Source organism: Rhipicephalus microplus, chromosome 2 (genome assembly GCF_043290135.1).
Source record: "Rhipicephalus microplus isolate Deutch F79 chromosome 2, USDA_Rmic, whole genome shotgun sequence".
NCBI classification, from domain to species: domain Eukaryota; kingdom Metazoa; phylum Arthropoda; class Arachnida; order Ixodida; family Ixodidae; genus Rhipicephalus; species Rhipicephalus microplus.
In genome coordinates, this window is record NC_134701.1 from 282,852,315 (window position 1) to 282,875,749 (window position 23,435).

Sequence of the window (23,435 nt, forward strand, 5' to 3'; positions counted from 1 at the left end):
TTGGGTGCACGTTAAAGAACCCCAGGTGGTCTAAATTTCCGGAGCCCTCCACTACGGCGTCTCTCATAATCATATAGTGGTTTTGCGACGTTAAACCCCACATATCAATCAATCAATCATGTTTTGCACCACTTTTAACCGCTACAAGTAATCTCCGACTTAAAAAAAAACCCAAAAGACAGCCGCTGTTGAACCCACCAGGCCATAGTTCTAAGATCCGCTCTCCTTATTTGTTACTATTTAGAATTCATTGATTCGCGTTGCATCATAAAAAGTAAGTTATAGCCAGCTTTTAATGTTATTTGGAAAGTTTACCATGAACTCTGTCAAGTCCATGAGGTCTTATAACTTGTTTTGCCACGAGTACTTATAGCTGGATTGGTATCGGTAGTCGTTGCCGCTTTGTAGAAGGGTTTGGCACCGGTTACGTGGATCGGCCGCATGTAGAACACATTTTGGGTCTGTGTAGCAAAGGGCTTTGTTCCTCTCTCCGTCCCGACCCCTTTACTTTCTGTTTTGTTTTTCACGTCTAAGTAAACTGCTAGTACTCGCCAGGGTCATAGAGCAAAGCCTAAAAAGTCCACTGTTGTCATTCATATAAATGTATATTGTTTTGACGTGTAGGTGAAGTTCTACAGTTTTAGCTACTTTTCCGCAAGGCAATGTGGCCGATGTTATTATCGGTAGATAGTAGAGTGCTCTCGACATTGGAGTAGGCGCAGCAGCTCCGTTTCAGCACAACAGCAACCAATAAGTGAAGAATCGCGTAAACTTTGTAGTCAAACTAAAACTGGCGCTAGAAGTGTCGGGCTGTACAGTAAGTGTTCGGCTTAACATGAACACTACCACACAGCCGCCTTCTCAAGAATTTATCCGCATGCAAAATCGGAAATTGGCTCTAAAGTGGTCGTCTCGGGAAGCCACATGTCGTTAACCGCAATGCCCCTGACTCCCAATCAACTTTTGTGTCAAGCTTCCAATCAAATGTCTGAACTGGTATGCGCAGCAGAATGTGTAGCGGTACGTCTTAGTTACCGACCTGCTATGGCAGGTAACGTTAGTTTCACTCAGTGGCTTTCGAATTCTGAAACAGAAGTGATTTTACAATTACAAGGATAGCTTGGGTTTCCACCTTATTTGCAAAGAAATGTCAAGTACAGGCGCTCCAGTGCAAAGCGTATGATGTTGCTTGGCTTATTCACGGTGGTTGTAAATTTGTGCTGCTTCATACTAAGCCATTCGCCAGCTGCCTGCCCGAAGCGGAGATTTACGACCGCACATAGTGTTATGCCCTGCATCTTCCAGGTGGCATACCTTGGAAAAGCGAGAATGGAAATCGAAAAGCGAGACTTATGGGCTTGCAATTGCTCGCAGGAATTCACATCACTGCACAAAATGTGCCAAATGGAAAAAAAAGAAAAAAAAAGCACCGGCTGGCCGCTTTTTCTCGCAGTAAATTCCCGGATCGTGGGTCTCCATATATCACGTGTCACTACGGCTTGCACCGAGAAAGTCGAAAAGGAGTAGGGCACGTGCGCTGGGAGAAATATAAAAGCAAAACAAAACAAAAAACGGGCAACGACGTGCTTTTTCGAAGTAAGTCCGGAAGCAAAGGCGCTGTTACTTATGAATCCGGCCCATGACATGACGATCGCACTCGAAACAAAAAAAAATATTTCTGAACGCAGCAGCTCTAGAGAAGAAACCATCAAAGCTCAGTAAGAATAAACTTTTCTCTGTACTCGGTGAGCGATATAGCTGACGTCAAGTACGCAGCACCTGCGTAAGTCATGAATGATGACATCGCTTAGCTTGCTTCGGGGTGATAGGCGATTTTGACTCCTCGATAATAATTTGCAGCAGAAAAACGTCGGGTACTAAACTGGTGACTTCGTCGTATCATTGTATAGTTCTGTGGAATCGTGTTGCTCGTTCTATAGAATCAGATGACGAAGCTCCATAGATTGACCTTCGTGAGCGCTAGACGTGAACGTTATATTCGCAACTGATCCTTGCAACCGTCACAATCTTAGTGAAGTGACACGGCGAGAACTCCCCTTGAGATTTGCTAACTCAAATGCAGTCAATTTATTTTCGCAGTTAGGTACCTCGGCAATCTAGAAGCTGCTTGGGTCGAATGCACAAGGCTTTTCATTCACAAGTGCTTTTTGCCACTGACCGGCCTTCATGGCTAATAGCATAGCAGCGTTAAAATTTTGGCTAATGGTTTCTGAACAACTGAAAGTAAACAGCGTGACTTCCCGTAACGAGGACAAAAATGAACAAAAAAAAAGAAAGAGGTCAAGTAGAAGCGCAAATTTCTTTGAACTTGGGCGACACGTGCGATGATAATACAAAGTCGCGCCTCAATGTATTTTTTTAATCAGTGCCGTTTTTTCTTCGTTTCTTTCCACAACATGTATATGTGTATCTCTACTGCACAATAGAGTTCACAGTTCGAAAGCCTGCGCTTGTCCTTGTCGGTCTGCTTCTTTTTTTTTCTTTTTTGCCACCGTTCTAGGTCATGCTGCCTAATTTAAGTTATGACTATAGAACTACAGTACAACAGTGAGTTTGTATGTAGGTTGTACCGGCTTTGCTACCCTACACTGGGGGAAAGGGAAAGGGGAGAAAAGAAGAGTAGAAAAAGGAACTAGGAAAGAAAGAAAAAAAGAGTACATCACCACTGCCGTGTGTGACGGTAGCCAAGCGTGCTTCAGCTCATAAAACAAAAGTACAGCCAAAACGGACCGTAGAAAACGATCACCAAGCGTTCAAAGGCAGACAAGCGACAGCAGCACACCGAAACCATCAGCAACTCAAGATAACCAAGCGTCTACAGCTTTCACCTCGCCAAAGCCAAAGGCACAACAGCAACGTGCACCAAAAACAAGTGATGTGGATATGGTTATGTCGATGCTCTTCCTTGCTTTGGAGGCAATCCTGCGTGTATTTCCACAGGCCAATGACCTACCAGAGGTGAGCGCAGTCCTTTCATTAGAGCCTCTAGCAGTACAACAAAAAACTGTTGTGTAGCAAAATGGCTCTACAAATGAACAACTGTCTCTGCAACACAGCTGTGTTTCAGTGGAATGCCAATGGCCTTAGGTCCAAAAGCACAGACTTTAGAAAGCTGGTTGCTCAGTATAGCTTCCTCGTTCTGTGTCTAAATGAAACCGACGTTGGCCCTGACTTTAGGATTTCTAACTGTGTCACATATGCATCAAGAAGAAATGCAGGATTAGATAGATATATATGTGGTGTTTAACGTCCCAAAACCACCATATGATTATGAGAGACGCCGTAGTGGAGGGCTCCGGAAATTTTGACCACTTGGGGTTCTTTAACGTGCACCCAAATCTGAGCACACGGGCTTACAACATTTCCGCCTCCATCGGAAATGCAGCCGCCGCAGCCGGGATTCGATCCCGCGACCTGCGGGTCGGCAGCCGTGTACCTTAGCCACTAGACCACCGCGGCGGGGCGAAAAAAAACCAGGATTAAGCAGGTCATTGTTATGCCTACGGCGCGACACACCCTCTTTTTTTATATATTCGTCGGAATCGGACGTGCCAGAATTTGTAGGGTGCAAAATTCAATTCCATAAACTTACCATCGCCGTAATTTTCGTTTATTTGCAACGATCGACACGCATCTTCGAATCATCTCTGGTTCATTCATTGGGTAAAGCCCAAAGACCTGCCCTCATCTGTGGACATTTCAATGCGCACAATACCACGTGGGGCAGTACTCATACTGATTCATGTGGGAGGACACTCGAAAAAGCAATTGATCGATGTGGTCTTGTTGTACGGAACGATAGATCAGTAACGTTTTTAAGAGGTAATAATTATGACAGCTGTCTAGATTTGGCTATAGCCTCTCCTGACATTGAACGAGATATGAACTGGTGTACAGACCTCGAAACACGAGGGAGTGATCATTACCCAGTTCTTATGCAACACCCAAGAATACAGGTGCAAACGACCACATTACTTTCAAAGCTAACTGACTGGAAACTATTTCGTGAACATGCTGGACGTGACTTGATGGGAGTCAATGAATTGCATACATTTATGTCCTGCATTAAAAGCAGTTACTCCCGTGTGACAAGGTTTACAGCTGTCCCAGTAGGCCACTCCAGTGTAGATGCAGAATATGAGCACCTACATGCTATTAGAACGCGAGTAGAACGTCGCTATCGCCGCACTGGGAGGCTTGAAGATTATAAGAAGAGTCAGGCCATACACATCCAATCTAACCAACACATGCAAAAGTTAGGTCGGGAAAATTGGCATGATTTCTGCAATTCATTGACCCCATTTACTCCACATCCGAAAATCTGGCAAACAATCACTGCTCTAAACCATCCAGTATCCAAGCGAAACCCATTCAGAGCATTGGCCATATCTCTTGGATTATCCGAACGTGATGTTTCTAATAAGTTTTGCACAATGCTGACTGGAACTGGGCAATTGGTTCACAACACTACTGCACTGCCTAGTTCTGTAGAGCAGCAAATCCAAGATGCATACACTTTATCACATGCTCAACTGGATAACACGTATTCCCTACTATAGTTGCGTACTGCTCTAGCTATCACTAACCCGCGTAAGAACGGCAACCGGTCGCGACAACGTATCGTACAGTGTTCTGAAAAATCTAGCACCCAACGGCATGCCAGTTCTTCTACGGATATATAATGACATGTGGACGAAGGCGTAAGTTCCAATGTGTTGGAAGGTCACGAGAATCGTCCCACTATATACTGAAGCCCGGTAAATCACCGCTTTCGCTTGACTCATTCTGACCAGTCAGCCTCTCTAACTGTGTATCTAAAATAATGTAAAAAATGAACTTAGCTTCTATTAGCGCGGCACATATGAAAAGGAAAGAGGAAAGAATACAGAGACGTCAAGACAGGTAGGCGCTAAACTTCCAACTGTTTATTTCATGCACTTGACACCCGTCTTATACATGCGTAGAAACACGACTCATCTTGCACGTGGTGACATCCCAAGAAACGTCATTTCCTTATCTGTCAAAGCAATCGAAGGTGAACTCACACACAAGTTCCCCATTTTTTCTATTGCCTCGGCTTCTTTGATCTCACGTGTCAGCTGATTGCGAGACCGGCTGATAACGGTGCAGCTATACAGATCAGGGGAGCACCCACACCCCTTGCAGTGCGCCGCCAAGAACCCTCCCGCTGAAAGTTTATTTCTCGCGTTGTAAGCATGTTCCCGCAGTCTATCATTAAGACACCGCTTAGTCTGTCCTATGTAATATCTTCCACACGATAACAAGAACACGTACACAACGCAACACACACAATCTACATATCTAACCTGATGTTTCTTATCACATACTAAGCGAATAGAACTAATTGGGCAGGTCAACTTGCAAAGCTCCCCTAGTTTTTTGGGGGCTGAAAACACCACACGTACGTGAGCCCGCTGGGCTACCTTCTTCAAGTTATGAGAGACAGTATGCATATATGGGATTACGCCTATTCTGCTACCCGAACACTCCAACACTTGTTGCCTATCTTTCTGTGAAGCTTTGAGGATACGCTCAGCTACAGAGACCTGCAGCAGAACAGGGTACCCTGCTTCGGTGAGACGCTTACTCTGAGTCATGAAACTGTGTGCCATTTTGTGATGACACGATTTTGCTAGGGCGTTTTTAAAACACAAGTTTGCGATTCCTCTCTTTATAAGCTTAGAGTGCGCCGAGACAAAAGAAAGCAGAGGCTTATTTGCCCGTGGCTCATACGACCAGCAAGTGTGATTTCCTAGAAAAAACAACCGGATATCCAAAAACCGCAGAGAGGCACCTTGGGGGAGCTCGCAAGTAATTTCAAGGGGTGCGAGACATTCCTTAATCGCTGGTAATACTTCTTCAACCTTCGCTTCTAGGTCAACTGGTGTACAGTCCATCAAAAACAGGAAATCATCGACAAAACGAAAAGATTTGCACACTGGAGTGTCGTCTAACGTTGAGGACAAGGAAGTGCTAAGGCTGGATAAAAACAGATCACTAAGAATGGGTGCTATGCACGAGCCGATGCATACACCGTTTTTTTGCAAATACAACGCGTTGTCCCATGAGATAAAAGTAGAGGAAAGGTAAAAAGATAAAAGTTCTAAAAAGTGACTCAACGATAATGAAGCTTCATTTTGAAAGCGCGTGACACCGTAATCATCTATGGCATGTTCAATAGCAGACAACAGAGCACCATGAGGTATCGAGTAATACAAGTCTTTTATGTCCACCGAGAAGGCTTGGTAACTGTCATGTGTGTGGTTATTCAAGAATTCAATTACCTGATCGGAGTTCCTAATCAAGAAAGGATCATTAACGGGTAAACAAGCAAGCTTGGCTTGAAGAAACAAAGCGACTGACTTTTGCCATGTGTCATTTTCTGAAATAATTACCCTCAACGGGACGTCTGGTTTGTGGGTCTTAGCGCTTAGCGTCGAAAAGAGGAGGCCACCGGAAGAACTGTTGTCCATGGTGAGACAGCTTGCTAAACTCGTCCCTGAGGAGGAAGCGTCCCGCGTTGTATCTGAAGGTGTAGATGTTATTTCACGTAATCGTATGCCGCGTCCAAAACACTCTGTAAAACGTGTTTCGGAGTATCTGACAAGCAATTCCTTGTGTGTGTTGCCTGCCGACAAGGAAGGTGGTTTTGCTGTTTTGCCTGCAGCCACGTTTTGTGCTAAGGCGAAGGAAGCCATCTCCAGTGTTTTCAAAGTGCATGATCAGGTCGTTCCGACAAAAGTTAAGGCGCAGGCCAAGAAACTGTGTAGTAGGCTGAATCTTGATAAGCTAAAGAAAAGTGTCAATGACAGCAGACGAGGTCACCTTGAAGTTCTCTTCAGCGCTAAGACCCACAAACCAGACGTCCCGTTGAGGGTAATTATTTCAGAAAATGACACATGGCAAAAGTCAGTCGCTTTGTTTCTTCAAGCCAAGCTTGCTTGTTTACCCGTTAATGATCCTTTCTTGATTAGGAACTCCGATCAGGTAATTGAATTCTTGAATAACCACACACATGACAGTTACCAAGCCTTCTCGGTGGACATAAAAGACTTGTATTACTCGATACCTCATGGTGCTCTGTTGTCTGCTATTGAACATGCCATAGATGATTACGGTGTCACGCGCTTTCAAAATGAAGCTTCATTATCGTTGAGTCACTTTTTAGAACTTTTATCTTTTTACCTTTCCTCTACTTTTATCTCATGGGACAACGCGTTGTATTTGCAAAAAAACGGTGTATGCATCGGCTCGTGCATAGCACCCATTCTTAGTGATCTGTTTTTATCCAGCCTTAGCACTTCCTTGTCCTCAACGTTAGACGACACTCCAGTGTGCAAATCTTTTCGTTTTGTCGATGATTTCCTGTTTTTGATGGACTGTACACCAGTTGACCTAGAAGCGAAGGTTGAAGAAGTATTACCAGCGATTAAGGAATGTCTCGCACCCCTTGAAATTACTTGCGAGCTCCCCCAAGGTGCCTCTCTGCGGTTTTTGGATATCCGGTTGTTTTTTCTAGGAAATCACACTTGCTGGTCGTATGAGCCACGGGCAAATAAGCCTCTGCTTTCTTTTGTCTCGGCGCACTCTAAGCTTATAAAGAGAGGAATCGCAAACTTGTGTTTTAAAAACGCCCTAGCAAAATCGTGTCATCACAAAATGGCACACAGTTTCATGACTCAGAGTAAGCGTCTCACCGAAGCAGGGTACCCTGTTCTGCTGCAGGTCTCTGTAGCTGAGCGTATCCTCAAAGCTTCACAGAAAGATAGGCAACAAGTGTTGGAGTGTTCGGGTAGCAGAATAGGCGTAATCCCATATATGCATACTGTCTCTCATAACTTGAAGAAGGTAGCCCAGCGGGCTCACGTACGTGTGGTGTTTTCAGCCCCCAAAAAACTAGGGGAGCTTTGCAAGTTGACCTGCCCAATTAGTTCTATTCGCTTAGTATGTGATAAGAAACATCAGGTTAGATATGTAGATTGTGTGTGTTGCGTTGTGTACGTGTTCTTGTTATCGTGTGGAAGATATTACATAGGACAGACTAAGCGGTGTCTTAATGATAGACTGCGGGAACATGCTTACAACGCGAGAAATAAACTTTCAGCGGGAGGGTTCTTGGCGGCGCACTGCAAGGGGTGTGGGTGCTCCCCTGATCTGTATAGCTGCACCGTTATCAGCCGGTCTCGCAATCAGCTGACACGTGAGATCAAAGAAGCCGAGGCAATAGAAAAAATGGGGAACTTGTGTGTGAGTTCACCTTCGATTGCTTTGACAGATAAGGAAATGACGTTTCTTGGGATGTCACCACGTGCAAGATGAGTCGTGTTTCTACGCATGTATAAGACGGGTGTCAAGTGCATGAAATAAACAGTTGGAAGTTTAGCGCCTACCTGTCTTGACGTCTCTGTATTCTTTCCTCTTTCCTTTTCATATGTGCCGCGCTAATAGAAGCTAAGTTCATGGATAACCAACTCGCCCGAGCCACAACACTTTTGAATGTAAAAAATGGTTGACAGAAGATTACAGTGGTGGATTGAAGCTAACAACTCACTTTCAGAACAGATGGCTGGCTTCAGACGATGGCGATGCACCATGGACTGCGTCTTCGACCTCGTTACATTTGTAGAACATGAGATGAGCTGTGGAAACATGGCTGTTGCGGCGTTCATGGATATTAAGAAGGCGTTCGACTCTGTGAGCCACCTTTCTGTGCTGCACGGGTTTACCTCACTAGGGGTTCATAGTCGTATCCTTCAATGGATCGCCAACTTCCTATGTAACAGACAAATATAAATTTCAACCAATAACGGAGACAGCGATCGCTTCAAAATGAGCAGAGGTATAGCCCAAGGAAGCGTTTTAAGTCCGCTTCTTTTCAATGCGGCAATGGCAGGTCTTCCAGAAGTACTGTCCGAAGCCTTGAACATATCCATGTATGCAGACGACATATGCCTATGGACGTCTCACAAATCACTGGAACTGATCGAACATTGGCTTCAACAAGGACTAGACGCAATAAGTGATGGCATGAATATTTCTCACGCCAAATCTGTATAGTTCTGCCATTCACGAGAGAAGGTGTGAAAAACTTGAAGCTTTTTGTGGATCGCCAGAGAATCTAAATTGCACGAAAGCATCGCTTCGTTGGCGTTACGTTAGATAGCCAACTCAGATGGAGTCAGCATATTGCTGATCTAGAAAATCAAGTGAACAGCACCATAAATGTTATACGTCGCATCGCGGCAACAAATTAGGGTGGTACATCAGCGTCTCTCCTCTACGTCCATTGTGCACTAATCCGACAGAAGATAGCCTACTCTGCGCCAGTTCTCCACAACATCTCTCAGACGTCGCTACACCGACTTTAGCTGTTACAAGCACGAAGCTTACGCATATGTCTGGGGGTTCCACAGGCAACATCAAGTTCTTTTACACTGGCAGAGGCAAGAGAACCCAACTTTATAGTAATTAGAAATGTGGAGACATGTCGGCACCTCTTTCGTTTAGTCACTCAACACCCTTCCCATCTGCTCATATCCAACATCGTGAACCGTGCTGGAGCGCAAATACACCAACAGCACATTTCCCGGCTTCCTGTGTCGACACATTGGCCACTGGACCAAAACTACCCTGCATAGCTGCTTGAGCTACCAACTATTGAAACGTCAATAAAAGGACTTCACAGCAAACATGAAGTGCCAACCGTTGCCGCTCAGCAGTTGGCATAACATCATCTGTTTGACAGGTACCAAGGATACGTTCACGTGTACACTGATAGCTCCGTCACCAAAGAGACAGCGACATCAACATTCATATTTCCGGAATTGCACGAAGAATGTGCATGTCGGTTGGGCCACCTCTCTTCTTCAACAACGTCAGAGCTCGTAGCAATTTCGCTAGCCATAAGTTTTATTAAACTGTCAACGACACCAAGAAAATGGGTGGTAATTACAGACTCTCTGGCACCACTGGCATGTGTGGAAAGTGCCACTTCAAGACACATTGATGTGCGTATAGTATACGCTATACTAAAAGAGCTCTCAGAAGCTACGAAGTTGAATCATCGAGTGGTATTTCAGTGGGTCCCCAGTCACGGCGGAATTAGGGGAAATGAAATGGCGGGTGAATTGGCGAAAACCGCTCATAATTCTACACAAACGTGCCTCATTCCGGTACCTCAATATGATGTAAATAGAATTTTAGGAAACAACAAAACGTAAATTATGCCTGTCTACCTGGTTCACAGACAAAAACAAAGGAATCGATCCTATATTCTCTTGATCCTAATCTTGAATGCCTATTAGATCGTGACCTCCCGAGACGTATCGACACACTCATTCATCATCTACGACTCGGAACTGCTTACACAAAGCACTTCCTACTTCGTATTCAGCGTGCAACATCGTCAGCATTTTAATGCGGCCACGACGACGAGGATATCTGTCACCTCTTACTCGACTGTCCGAAACACGACACACATCGAAGGCGACTAGAACATGAACTGCATAGGTTAGATCCTGAGCGTAACCATTCGGGTTGAATAAAATACTAGGTCCATGGCTATCAAAAAAAAAACAGCAAAGCAATGAAGGTGCTGCAACAGTTCTTCGAAGAAACGAAGATTTGTGACGAATACTGAGTGGACAAAAGTTAAAAGTGAGCGTGTCGTTGACGTGTTTGTTCTGCCCATATAGGAGAACTTTTGCTCTCACCGATGTAGGACTGTATATATGTATATATGCTATTGTCTTTTTGTCTCATAATTTTATTTGTACCAATTAGGTGGAAAGCGGTAGCCGTCGCCAAGTAACGGTGACAAAAACTCCTTCGTTTATTTTCTATTTCAATAAAAAAAGTTAGAGAACTGATACGCGCACACACACGTGAGCGTTCACCACACACATTTAATATGCAGTCACACATGGCGAGTGTTTTAAACTGGTTCTTCTGCGGTTGTATAAAAGTACACACTAGACTCCAAGATGTCCAAAAAGGGCTTGCAAGGACAGGCTCCAAGGAATCCAGAATTTTCAGTGCGCATCGAGCCGATTGACTTGTCATTCCGCTCAGGAGGGTGCGCATTGTGATCGCGAGAAACTTCAACAAAGCGAGGACTTGTCGCTTTTCGTCGTGCAAATCATCCGTGCACTGTGATGTACATTGCGGGGCATTCTGCGCCAGCTCTTTAGGAACGCGCAGTGGTGGCAATGAGGGCCACCCGTGGCCGCTTTCAAAGCCTCTGCATTTTTTCGGCTCTCCGACTTAGATGCATGCGGTAGTGTGGCGGCAGTGGTTGCAAATGTCGCTTAAGGGAAGGCTGACGGTTTGTTGAAGTAGGGCATTGTGTTATTCTTCCACGTTGGGCTGCAGTAGCTCTAGACATTCGTGGTGAGCGCGGGCGTTGTTGCCTATACTTCTCACAATATCAGCCGCCTCTTTGTGCGTTGAGCCCTTCCATACCATTTGCTTCAAGACACACCGTTCTTTTTTCACTAATGGACAGTCTCTTGATGAGATGTATGGCAGTTGGGACGTTTCAGGATGGTTAGTTGGCAGGATTCCACATCATGTGGCTCTGCACAGCGGACGCAAATCATTCGCTCACATGACCCATTTTTTTTAACATTTATGAAGCTGGAGTAGTCTTGGTGTAATTGTGCGGACCATGTGATGAAAGTGATCCACCTTCACGTGTGATGACCATGTGTTTCCTTTGAAGAAAATCTTCACAGAACGCGAGTTTCCTAGCCCTGAGACTCCGACGCTGTTGCCATAGTCACTGACTTCCTTGATCAGCATTGGAATGGCGCCTCAAGGAATGCAGATGTCGACATTGTATGTTACCTTTACCACCACGTCACTGTTAAGTAGAACGTGAGCTCGCACCTTGATACCGTCGAAGTTAGTGATCCTGGTTAGGGCAAGCACAGATGTCTGGTGTATGACGTCGATGACCACTTCATTCTTGCAGGGGTTGACACGAAAATCCTTGATTGATTGATTTGTGGGGTTTAATGTCCCAAACCCACCATATGATTATGAGAGACGCCGTAGTGGAGGGCTCCGGAAATTTCGACAACCTGGGGTTTTTCGACGTGCACCCAAATCTGAGCACACGGGCCTACATTGCCGCTTCCATCAGAAATGCAGCCGCCACCGCCGGGATTCGATCTCACGACCTGCGGGTCAGCAGCCGAGTACCTTAGCCGCAGTGTTTGTTTGTTTGCTTGTTTGTTTGATTGTTTGTTTGTTTCTTGAACTTTACAGAATATGGCACATACCCACTATGATGATTGGCACTGATTTCGCGGTTTTAAATTAGGTAGATAGTTTCAAAAATGTGAAAGGCTTACGTCTTCGTCTTCTCGGTCCTAACAGAAAGCATTAGGGTCCACCATGGATTATAACGTTCATTTTATTTTTTCATAAGCGTTATAGCGACTATAAGTGTGCGTGGATTTAGACATAAAAGGGGCGACATCACTGGAAAATGAATAGCCGGTACAGAAGAGCACGCATCGAATCTGTTCGGGAAGATAGGGCTGCAGTTTTCGAGATACATCTGCGCACATAGCACTTGTCTCCTCGTGTATCTGGATCAAGTTCATGTGGACTGGCCTCCATGTTCTACGTAGAAGACCGGGATCGTCTTCTAAGTGTGGAAAACTTTGGAGGCCCGGCTTGTCGTATGATGTCGTACGCTGTCATCGCCTGGCATAACGCAGGCAAAACCACGTGTAAAAAAATTCAAAACAACAAGAGGGAGCAAGCGAGAAATAAAGAGAGAGAGAGAGGGAGAAAGAGAAATATTGGAGGAAAACTGTACCGAGAGAAAAAAGAGTGAAAACTGGAAAAGAGAAAAAGAAAGAGGATAAAGACGGGAAAAAATCGCAGAGAACGAAAGAAGGTTGCCCAGCTCCGCACTTCTTTCAGGCTTGTTGCCACCAGCGTGAAGCTACCCTAATGTTTTGTCACATTTATTTCTTTCAATTTTATTTTTTCTATTTCTTTTTGATATTCTGTTCGCTGCATTCTAGCGACGTTGACGTGATACACGAACTTGTCTGGCGTGTAAAATTGTTATTTGGTGAGAAATAAGATAATTTCAAGCAGAATCAAAGATACTTACAAATAAAACGTTCAGCCACATTTAGTATTATAAATAAAAGGACGTCTGGAGAGAAATGAGTTTTCTCTGATGAAATGCATGTGCAACGTACAAATGCTTTTATGAAGAGAAAACTCACTGCACGCGCCGAGTACATTGATTTTTTGGGGCGAAGCTCCTTAGGGTGTACTGCTAGTCCCTTGTCGTCCATCGTAGCTACCCCTAGTACTCGTAGTGCTCAATAGACGGCGCTGCGGTGCTCGCTGCACTTTGATCAGTAGACGAGCGCTTTATTGCGGTAGAAGACAGACAGACAGACAAGACAAGACAAGACAAGACAAGACAAGACAAGACAGACAGACAGACAGACAGACAAACAGACAGACAGACAGACAGATATCCACAGACACACAGGCACAGACAGACGGACAGACAGACAGACAGACAGACAGACAGACAGACAGACAGGCACAGACACACAGGCACAGACAGACGGACAGACAGACAGACAGACAGACAGACAGACAGGCACAGACAGACAGACAGACAGACAGGCACAGACACACAGGCACAGACAGACAGACAGACAGACAGACAGACAGACAGACAGACAGACAGACAGACAGACAGGCACAGACACACAGGCACAGACAGACAGACAGACAGACAGGCACAGACAGACACACAGACAGACAGACAGACAGACGGACAGACGGACAGACGGACAGACAGACAGACGGACAGACAGCCAGCCAGACAGACAGACAGACGGACGGACGGTCAGACGGACGGACGGACGGATGGACGGATGGATGGACGGACGGGCGGGCGGGCGGACGGGCGGGCGGGCGGACAGACAGACAGACAGACAGACAGACAGACAGGCGGACGGACGGGCGGACGGACGGACGGACGGACGGAGCAAAATTCAGAGAGAATTCGCGTTTTACCGATGTACCTTCGGAGCTTCGCCCATTCATCATCATTCACCCCGTGGATGTGCTGTGACTTTTTTTTTGCTGCAATCAAGGGAGGCGGTTTGATTTTCGAAGTCCTGAGAGGCATAATTTTTTATCAAAAACCCTAGCTTTTTATGAGAATTTCTAAAAATATCTTGAGTTATTAGATTAGAAAGAGGTGGCTTAAAAATTAGCAACTAATATATGTACCGAAACAGCCATCGGAGCTTTGCAAAGGTGACTCTCATAGAATATATCAAGCAAATATTTGCTTTATGAACTAGCGAATTACGTGAACGTTTCAACCCTTACCAGAGTATCGCAGCATCTCTGGTAAATTGATGCTCTATTTCAAAATGGCTTTTAATTCCCTACTAGATGTAGTTTTCATAATTTTGACATCGCTTGAGAATTATCGCATCATTTTTTTGTCATTGTTCAGTGATATATTTGTTCACTTAGTTGTTAAGTTGTATGCCATTCAGTAGTTTTCAGGCATTTTTACTCATAAATATATCATAAAATATCAATACCCATCCAACAGCCCATTAATTATTCTTTTAGGTACAATGCACTTAATTAAAATCGGTACACTTTTAGCCTAGAAATTATATTTTCGTTTCTATGCATTTAGATATATATCTCTGAGCTTAAGTGTTACATGACGTGTTTGTGGCCTCTGATTATCATGACTTACACAGACCACTTTACAAAGTGCTAGGCGCTAAGTGGATTCGCTGAGAAGTGCTCCCGTAGTTGCAACATATTTGATGTCGAAATGCACGGCGTGGGGCCGTTACGAAAGCTGTGGGTGAATTTTCGTCTTTTTCGTTCACATTCCCCATTCGAAGTAACGACACCAAGCATCGTATTTTTTTTCCCTCTCATTCCACCACTTGCTGACGACGTTTTTTGAATCGTAGGTTATTCAAGCACGGCGCCTATAAGCCTTGCCTATCTGCGTCGCTCAGCTTATACTGCGCAACAGGTGGTCTGTTACCTCACACAGCTTTTCCATTTGTTGGTAAGATTACAGTGCCTATGCCAGGATGGGAACGAGGGTCGAGGGGGAGAACTTGTCAGAACCTAAAATAAAACTGTTTCATTGAGCACATGTGGACCTAGGAGGGTCACCTAATGCGAAGAGTGGATAATCGATGGCCAGTTATCTCTAGCGACAGAAATAATGGTTACCGATCAAAGAGGAATTCTAAGCGAGGGTGCACGGCAGAGGTTTATACGGAGTGACCGAATCGAGAACCTTGCAGGCATAACATATGACTAGCTCGCACAAAATAAGATAAATTGGAAATTCTTGTGAGAGTTTCTGCTTGAAATGAATACAAAACAGGCTAAAATAAAGACGACGACAACGACGACGACGATGACGATGCTGATGATGATGATGATGCTGATGATGCTGATTATGATGATGATGATATTATGACACATAGGTTTAGCTCAATACCCTAGTGAAGTGCTGGGATCAATAGCCAGCACATCCACCAAAATCTTAGGTGAATGACGAGGCCTGAACTGTAGACCATTCAGAATACGTGTTTACAGCAGTGGTTGTAGCGTTGACCAGTTCAGCTCAGTCTGAACGGATACAGTCCTTCGTCCACTTCGTCGGATGGCCGCGTGCGTGTTTCCTAGTCACTAGATTGAGTGTGCGTGTAGCAGTGCGCTCCTGACCTGCATGTAGCCTGCTGTGCCCATAGTCACGACATTCTTTCCGTCGGGCCTTTGAGCCAAGTGCGCTTCGTTTGCGAGCTATTTGATGTACATGCCTGTGCGTTGGAAAACACATAAAGCAAGAGCGTGACGCGGTCGTCGCACCTTTTGCTATAAAGACGTGACATAACGAGAAACGAATCGTTTCGTCGGCGTCAAACGCACGCAGCTGTCGTAAAGATAGACATGGACAACGAGAAAAGCCTGCTTATAGCCTTTTCGTGGCCATTGTAGATAACGCAAATACCAGATGTGTTTAGCGGGCTTGCCTCGCACTATTGATAACTTCAGCGCCACCTTGCATTATTTTGCGGCTCCCACTACGTCATTATTAGGTGACGCCGGCAGTAGTTGAGAGGAGAGGAAAGAACTTACTTTCCTACGTCTAGCTGAGCCTGCACTAATTTGAGAGAAATGGCAGCTTGTGTGCAGAGCAAGCCATCTCGGGGCAAAGATTCGTCTTATACGCGCCTTACTTCACAAAGTATTTGCCAAGTCTCATTCTTAGTCGTATTTACCTCGCTGCATTGCAAAATAAAAATGTGAGCACAAATATATCGTCCAGATTGAAAAAAACACAAACAATGAAAGCTTCCATTTAAGTTCACAAGAAGTACCACACTTGCTTGGGGGCAACACATCATTGATGCATCCAGGACTTTATACATTCTCTTGAGGTCGCTGGGCCTGTCGGTTGTTGGTAATAGGAAAAATATTGTTACGGGGATATGACAGAAAACGGGAGTATTCACAATATTTACAGTCCACAGTAAAGCGGGCAAAAACAACCAGATGGCGAGAGCAGGCACCACCGATAGCCCCTCACTTATTAGTCATCTAGGTTAACGGCATGTAACATTGTGGTGACGTTCTTATTTAATCGTAAGAAAATTACTTGGAAACAAATCCACCACTTGGAATAGGTTTTCACAAGGCAATGACGTTATCCGTACTTATGTATATATTTTTTTGTCAATTTTGTCATAAACATTCACATATACCTGCGCCTAATAGAATACATGAAATATTTCTGGTGTTCATGCATTTCAATCATGTCATAAATTTCAAGGGACTCTATTTTCTGTGTATGTTGCTGTGTGTTATAAGCTGCCATTCTTTTCTTTTATTATATTGTGTTGATGTTATATTCCCGTGCAGCTTACTACCGTCATTGCGGCTCTAATTTATTATATTGCTACTTTCTTTCCTTGTGTTTGTACTATTGTTATATTCTTTCTGCAAGTGACTGAGCATCCCCTGTTGTATTTGCACGAGCGTTGTAATATTAATTGTTTAGGTAAACAATATTTTTTCTGCGATGCCTAATATGACTCATATTTGTGTTGAAAATCTTTCCAGCAGTCACTTCTTGCCATGTAATTGGTCTCCTGGACCCCAGTAAAGCGGTTTTATGACTGATTTTAGCCGCAGGAAACCATTCAGAATGTAATATTTCTTTTCGTTTATTCTTGATATAAAGAGCATGAATTAATAAATTCATTTTAGTCAAGTTTCATGTACGATATTTCGATATTGTTATCCTGCACATCGTGCTAGCGCTTATTTTTTCTGGAGGATAAGTATGATGATCAGTAGTATTAGTAATTGCACTAGACAAACTGCAGTTTCGCAAACACTGCCAAAGGTTGCTCCACAAGAGTGTCGCTCATCAAATGTACGAAAGTGAGTGAAACAACTTTATTGACGATCCGGCATAAAGGGGGAAGGGGTATGGGGATTAAAGCGAGACACTAGCGTACTCGGACGTCCCGGAGCAGCAAACTACTCGCGTAAAACCCGTGGGGGCGCCGCTTTCGGCCGCTGGCGTTCCAGGATGCTAAGCACGTGCTGGACCACGTCTCTTTGATTGCCTGGCTCTCGGCTGATAATTTTGCTGCTTATGGCAGTTGGCATTACTTACGAAAGAAATTGTTCAATTTTACGATATGAGAAAGCTTATCCATATATGAGAGCTAACACTTATGGCTTGTTTGCAGCGCTTTCTGAATGACTGATATGTGGGGTTTAACGTCCCAAAACCACCGTATGATTATGAAAGACGCCGTAGTGGAGGGCTCCGGAAATTTCAACCACCTGGGGTTCTTTAACGTGCACCCAAATCTTAGCGCACGGGCCTACAACATTTCCGCCGTCATCGGAAATGCAGCCGCCGCAATTTGATCCCGCGACCTGCGGGTCAGCAGCCGAGTACCTTAGCCACCAGACCACCACGGCGGGACTGCCAGCGCTTTCTGTGCCATCTGAATTTTTGATAAATCTTTCCTCCTCAACCGTTTTCAAGCTCGTGACGTCACACACTTTTTTTCTTAGCGTACGCATGCGTGCAGTGCAGTACGTAGTGAAACGGGGCTTTCAAAGTTCTGGGTCATAATTCACGAAACTATTCTTTAGTAAGTGCATTTTCCTGTTGCCTTCGGTAAGCAGTCGTCCAGCTCCATGCTTGGACGCATTTTTTTTTTTTGTCTCGAAGAAGCATTTGTGAATACAGGCCCAAGTCTACATTGTTCGACCGTAGGTTGGACACATTGAGAGGCACGGCAGCAGTGGTGCCTTTTTCTGCTTTTTTCTTTTTTTCGCGGTGCACGTGGCGTGTGCGTAGACCGAGTGACCCTTATCTGGGCAAACATCTCGCGCCAGCTCCTTCCGTCCCGCGCAAGACGCGCCCGCGATTACAATGGCCGGCGACGAGCGGCCATCGCAGCTTCTGCACGACCATCAAGAACCCATCAGGTCGCATCCCTCGAGACGCACCGCGACCGTGTTTTGGGTTTATATACGCGCACTCACGACTCCCGTCACGATCGGGTGGCGAGCACGAATCTCCACTGGCGGTGGAAAATAAGGGGCGCTCCATACTGGCACCAAAAGGGGTGGGGCGGGGGGGGGGGGGGACTGCTTGAGACTACGGGGATGCAGAGAGCTTACGTCAGCGCGGCTTCTGAGGCAGGCTGCTTATTCGGCCTGACTTGCACTTGCATAGTTGACGATCCTCGAGCCGAAATTGGTTGTTCGAGGGAAGAGCTCGTCGGGGCCACAGAGTTTCCCACAATACTTACTAGAGGGAACTCTAGCGCTAGTGTCTATGGGAGCTGCAACGCACGACGCTTCAGTGAGCATGGGAATGATGGGTAATTGATTGATTGATATGTGGGGTTTAACGTCCCAAAACCAATATATGATTATGAGAGACGCCGTAGTGGAGGGCTCCGGAAATTTCGACCACCTGGGGTTCTTTAACGTGCACCCAAATCTGAGCACACGGACCTACAACATTTCCGCCTCCATCGGAAATGAAGGGGGAATGATGGGTAGTACACACATTTGTCTAATATTAGTACTTGTGGCCTGCTTTTGGCTCCGTTTGTGTTCGTGTGGCTTGGAGCTGTTTTCTTACGAAACAAGTATTAGCAAATGTTCGGCGGTTGCGCTTCACCCTTTTATTTTTTTCAGACTTACTTTCCAAATTGGCTCACGAAGTTCAAAAGGGTTCAATCTTTCTTTCAAAACAAAACCGAAACACAGCAATAAACGAAGCCGCAAGTACGATTCGCCGCCCGCAAGTACGAAGACTAGGCAAATGTGTGTACTACTCATCATTCCCATGGTCGCTGAACGATCGCAGCGCCAGAGTCCCCTCTATAGTTAATTTTGGGAAACTCTATGGTCGGGGCAAGGCAGACTCAGGGGCGCTCGATAAGAGTTTCAATGTGGTGGCTGTGGCTGAAGGGGTCTCAACACTGAACGGTGGCATCTGCAAACGTTAGACTGGTTTAGATAACTTGCATTGTTGTATTTTGCTAGGTCGGCTCGGCTTTATAGCGGTCACGTTACATTGAGTGCAGACATGTTGCTAACCATATTAGCCGCGATTGTGCATGAAACCCGGAAACAATGACGCGTCGAAACGAAATAAATAAATACAGAAAACAAATTTTGAGGATGATGCGTCTGTTTTGTTATGTGATCAAATTATGACAGACATGCATCGCTTAAGTACAGATCAGCGGGAGAATTCACAGTTTTTACTTCACAGCTTGTACTGGCTTGCAGCCTTCGCTATAATATGATATTCAACTCATCGTGGTGGTACTGTGTGTATGGTGCTCTATTGTTGACCTGAAAATCGCGGGATTGAATGCCGGCCGAGGCGGTCGCCTTTCAATGGAGGCGAAATGAAAAAGGCTCGTGCACTTTGATTTAGGTGCACGTTAAAGAACACTAGAGGGTCTAATTTTTCGGGGCACCCTGCTACTGCGTCCCTCATACTCTTATTGTCTTTTGGGGACGCTGAACTCTAACAATTATCATTACATCACGCAGGCCTCCGGACCGTCTGTGCGTCGCGGCTATGCGCGGCTGGCCTTCAATAACTGCGGCGAAGAGACGGATCCGCTGTTCGTGACGGGCTTCGACCTGGACCCGAACCCCGTGCAGATTCCTGGCCCACTGTCTGTCGGAATCCGCTTCAAGCTCAACGAGAACCTCACGTCACCCATCGCGGTCTGTATGGCACGCTATTTCATCCCGTCGTCACTCTGTATGCAGGCACACTTGTAGGTCAATTCTCTGATTGATTGATTGATTGATTGATTGATTGATTGATTGATTGATTGATTGATTGATTGATTGATTGATTGATTGATTGATTGATTTGTGGGGTTTAACGTCCCAAAACCACCATATGATTATGAGAGACGCCGTAGTGGAGGGCTCCGGAAATTTCGACCACCTGGGGTTCTTTAACGTGCACCCAAATCTGAGCACACGGGCCTACAACATTTAGGTCAATTCTCTGAGTCCAGGAACGTTTGATTTTGTCTTTACATAATACACGAGGTGTGAGAGAGAATAGCTTCGTCTGGGCCCTCTCCTCTCGCATATCTGCGGTGATGTTCACGCAGCCTTGTTTTCGTGAGTACTCTTTGCCAAGTCATTGCTAATTATACTGCGTCAGATCGATCTGGCCGGAATTTTGAATTAGGAACAATCTACACAATGATGTCCTGAATTCATGCCCTAAAACGCTGCTAACTTTCTTATTTGAAACAACTTTAGTTAATAAACGTTTTTCGTTTATTATTAAGTACATGATTTGTGTATCTTACCCTATTTTGCCACCGGCTCCCTTATTCCCTCTTCCCCCCCCCCTCACAACAAAAAAGAAACGTAAACGAAGTTTTATGCTATAGTTTGTCGTCAGAATGAGTTTCAGCCGATCCTGATTTTGAACACATTATCAGAGAAGACAGCTTACTGGTTGCGAATGGCAGGGAACACAGCCCGCACATGTATGGCAAGGTCATTCTACATCCTTCGTGAATTCAAAGAGTCCACGAAACTAATGTCTCGCCTTCTTTTTATATCACAATGAATAACATACAGGTGCTATCACATCTGTGCGTGTTTATTGCAATACTTTGCACATAGCATTTACAAAATCGGCCACGCTGAACGCCATTATTATTTATTTATTTATTTGGTTTGTGCGCATAGAAAACACGAAGACACAGAGGAAATATGGAGAGACTTGAAAGGCTGACAACTGCCCCCTATAGTGGTACAACGCCTGCCTCCTCCTTCGGGAGGGAAGACATATAGAAAAGGAAGGCAGGGGGAAGAAAAAGAGAGGAAATAAAAGAAAAGAAAGACACAAGTAAACACAAATAAATAATCACGTGTAAGATGTCTATAAATGTGACGTCAAGTGCGTTTTTTTAAACAAAATTAAAAGGGCTCGATATGCCTAATCACGAGTAGAAGCACATTTTCCTGCGAACGGTGGTCGTCAAGGGTCGTGGACCTAAGTCCAATCTGTTCATAGTCCTTATTAAGTAGTGCTCGCTGCCCGACGATTGTAGGGCACTCTAAAATGATGTGTTCTACAGTGTCTCACCGGATACACACGATGAACATATCGGACAGTCCCAGCTCGGTCGCCCATTGACACAGAATCAACTCTTAGCTTATATAGCAGGTTTTTGTGACGACGAGTCAATTCACGACCATGTATACAAGGAGGAAACAATCCGCTTGCTGATCCGGCTGCTGCTTTAGAAATGTCGGCGGATCAGCAGACGGGCATTGTCACACCGGCATGAAATTTCGTCACAGTCACACTCGCGGACACAAGTCGAAGCGAGGCGATCGGCCTCGTTCATGCATTCTGTTTTAAGCCCAGAGGCAACAGCTTGGCCGAAAATGGAAGGCTGTCAGAGCAACGCTAGAAATTCGCGCTTTAACGCTTGATAGTAATCGCATTGCGCGACCGCTCTGTCTACCCGTCGACGTCTGGCTTTGCCAGTATCACTGGGCAGAAATAACGCCGTTCCTACTAATCCAAGGAAACTACGGCCTAAAGTAATTCAGCAGTGCGGCTTGTAAATGGCGCGCTACGTATGTCGTTTGCACTAATATTCATTGCACTTACAAGGTCAGCCAATATAGCGCAACGGCTCCCGTCGAGTCGTGGCCGGGCACTGCGCAAACGACACGCCACACGGGCTCGTTACCCAGAAACGGCTGAAAGAAACTCGGCTTTCATTACCACCGTTCGTGGAGGCAGCAAACGACGATAGTGGAAGGACTATCGACATCTTCGCGTATGTAGCCCAACACTTCTGAGCTCAGAACAGCAGGCTAATTGCAGATATCTCGAAACTCGTCTTCGGATGCCAAAGCAAAACAACAGCGGACGTTCGCACGTACTTATAGATTTCAGTTGTATCGCAGTTTCCCACGCAATTGTGTACACGACGAATCCTTTTTCTGTAATCTCTCTCATTTTTCCTTCTGTTTATATATTTCTCCTTGCCTTGACTTGAAACATTTTTTCTTTCGAGACTAAATAACGTATTAGATTACAGTTGTCCAGTGAAACTTACTCCAAACATTTTTATAGTGTGTGTGTGTGTGTGTGTGTGTGTGTGTGTGTGTGTGTGTGTGTGTGTGTGTGTGTGTGTGTGTGTGTGTGTGTGTGTGTGTGTGTGTGTGTGTGTGTGTGTGTGTGTGTGTGTGTGTGTGTGTGTGTGTGTGTGTGTGAACTTCGAACTTTTTGTTCATCTGGCTCACTTCGTACTCTTTTCTTTCTATCATTTAAAAAAAAAACAATAAATAAAGAACTATGCGGGCGACAGTTGCCTTCTGGCTCATTGATGCTATTGGTATTGTCGCATGGAATCGACAATGAACAAGTAGCAAATGAGCGTGCTGAGCCTAGTAAAGCTTGCAGACGTCTACATTGTCGTGTTACTCATGTAGAAGGAAGGAAGGAAGTATGTTTATTTACAGAAAGGCAGAGAGGTCGGCCTGAGCGATAGCTTGCTCTAGCCTGCTACTCTACACTGGGGGAAGGAAAAGGGGAAAAGAAAGATTAATGGATGACGATGGTGAGATAGAGAGGTGAGTATGTAGTGTTCTTTCTAGCTGAGACACATTTTATAGCCGCGCACATAGTCCAGTTGTTTCTAAAAAGGTAATAACTGCTCTTGTGACCGCAGTTGCACTGTTGGTGTCTGGCCAAGAAAAATTGCTGGTGGACATACGTTTGTGGTCAGAAAGACATAGTGCTGTTC

The 23,435-nt window shown here is 45.1% G+C and overlaps 1 protein-coding gene across 1 annotated transcript in view; it reads left to right on the forward strand.

The window, feature by feature from the left end:
- Window positions 1–23,435, forward strand: part of LOC119180071 (uncharacterized) — a 251,986-nt gene that overhangs the window by 214,851 nt on the left and 13,700 nt on the right. Inside the window, exon 3 of the mRNA XM_037431215.2 lies at window positions 20,185–20,364. Within this exon, the coding sequence (XP_037287112.2) occupies window positions 20,185–20,364 (180 nt within the window). The remainder of the gene's footprint in view (window positions 1–20,184; window positions 20,365–23,435) is intronic.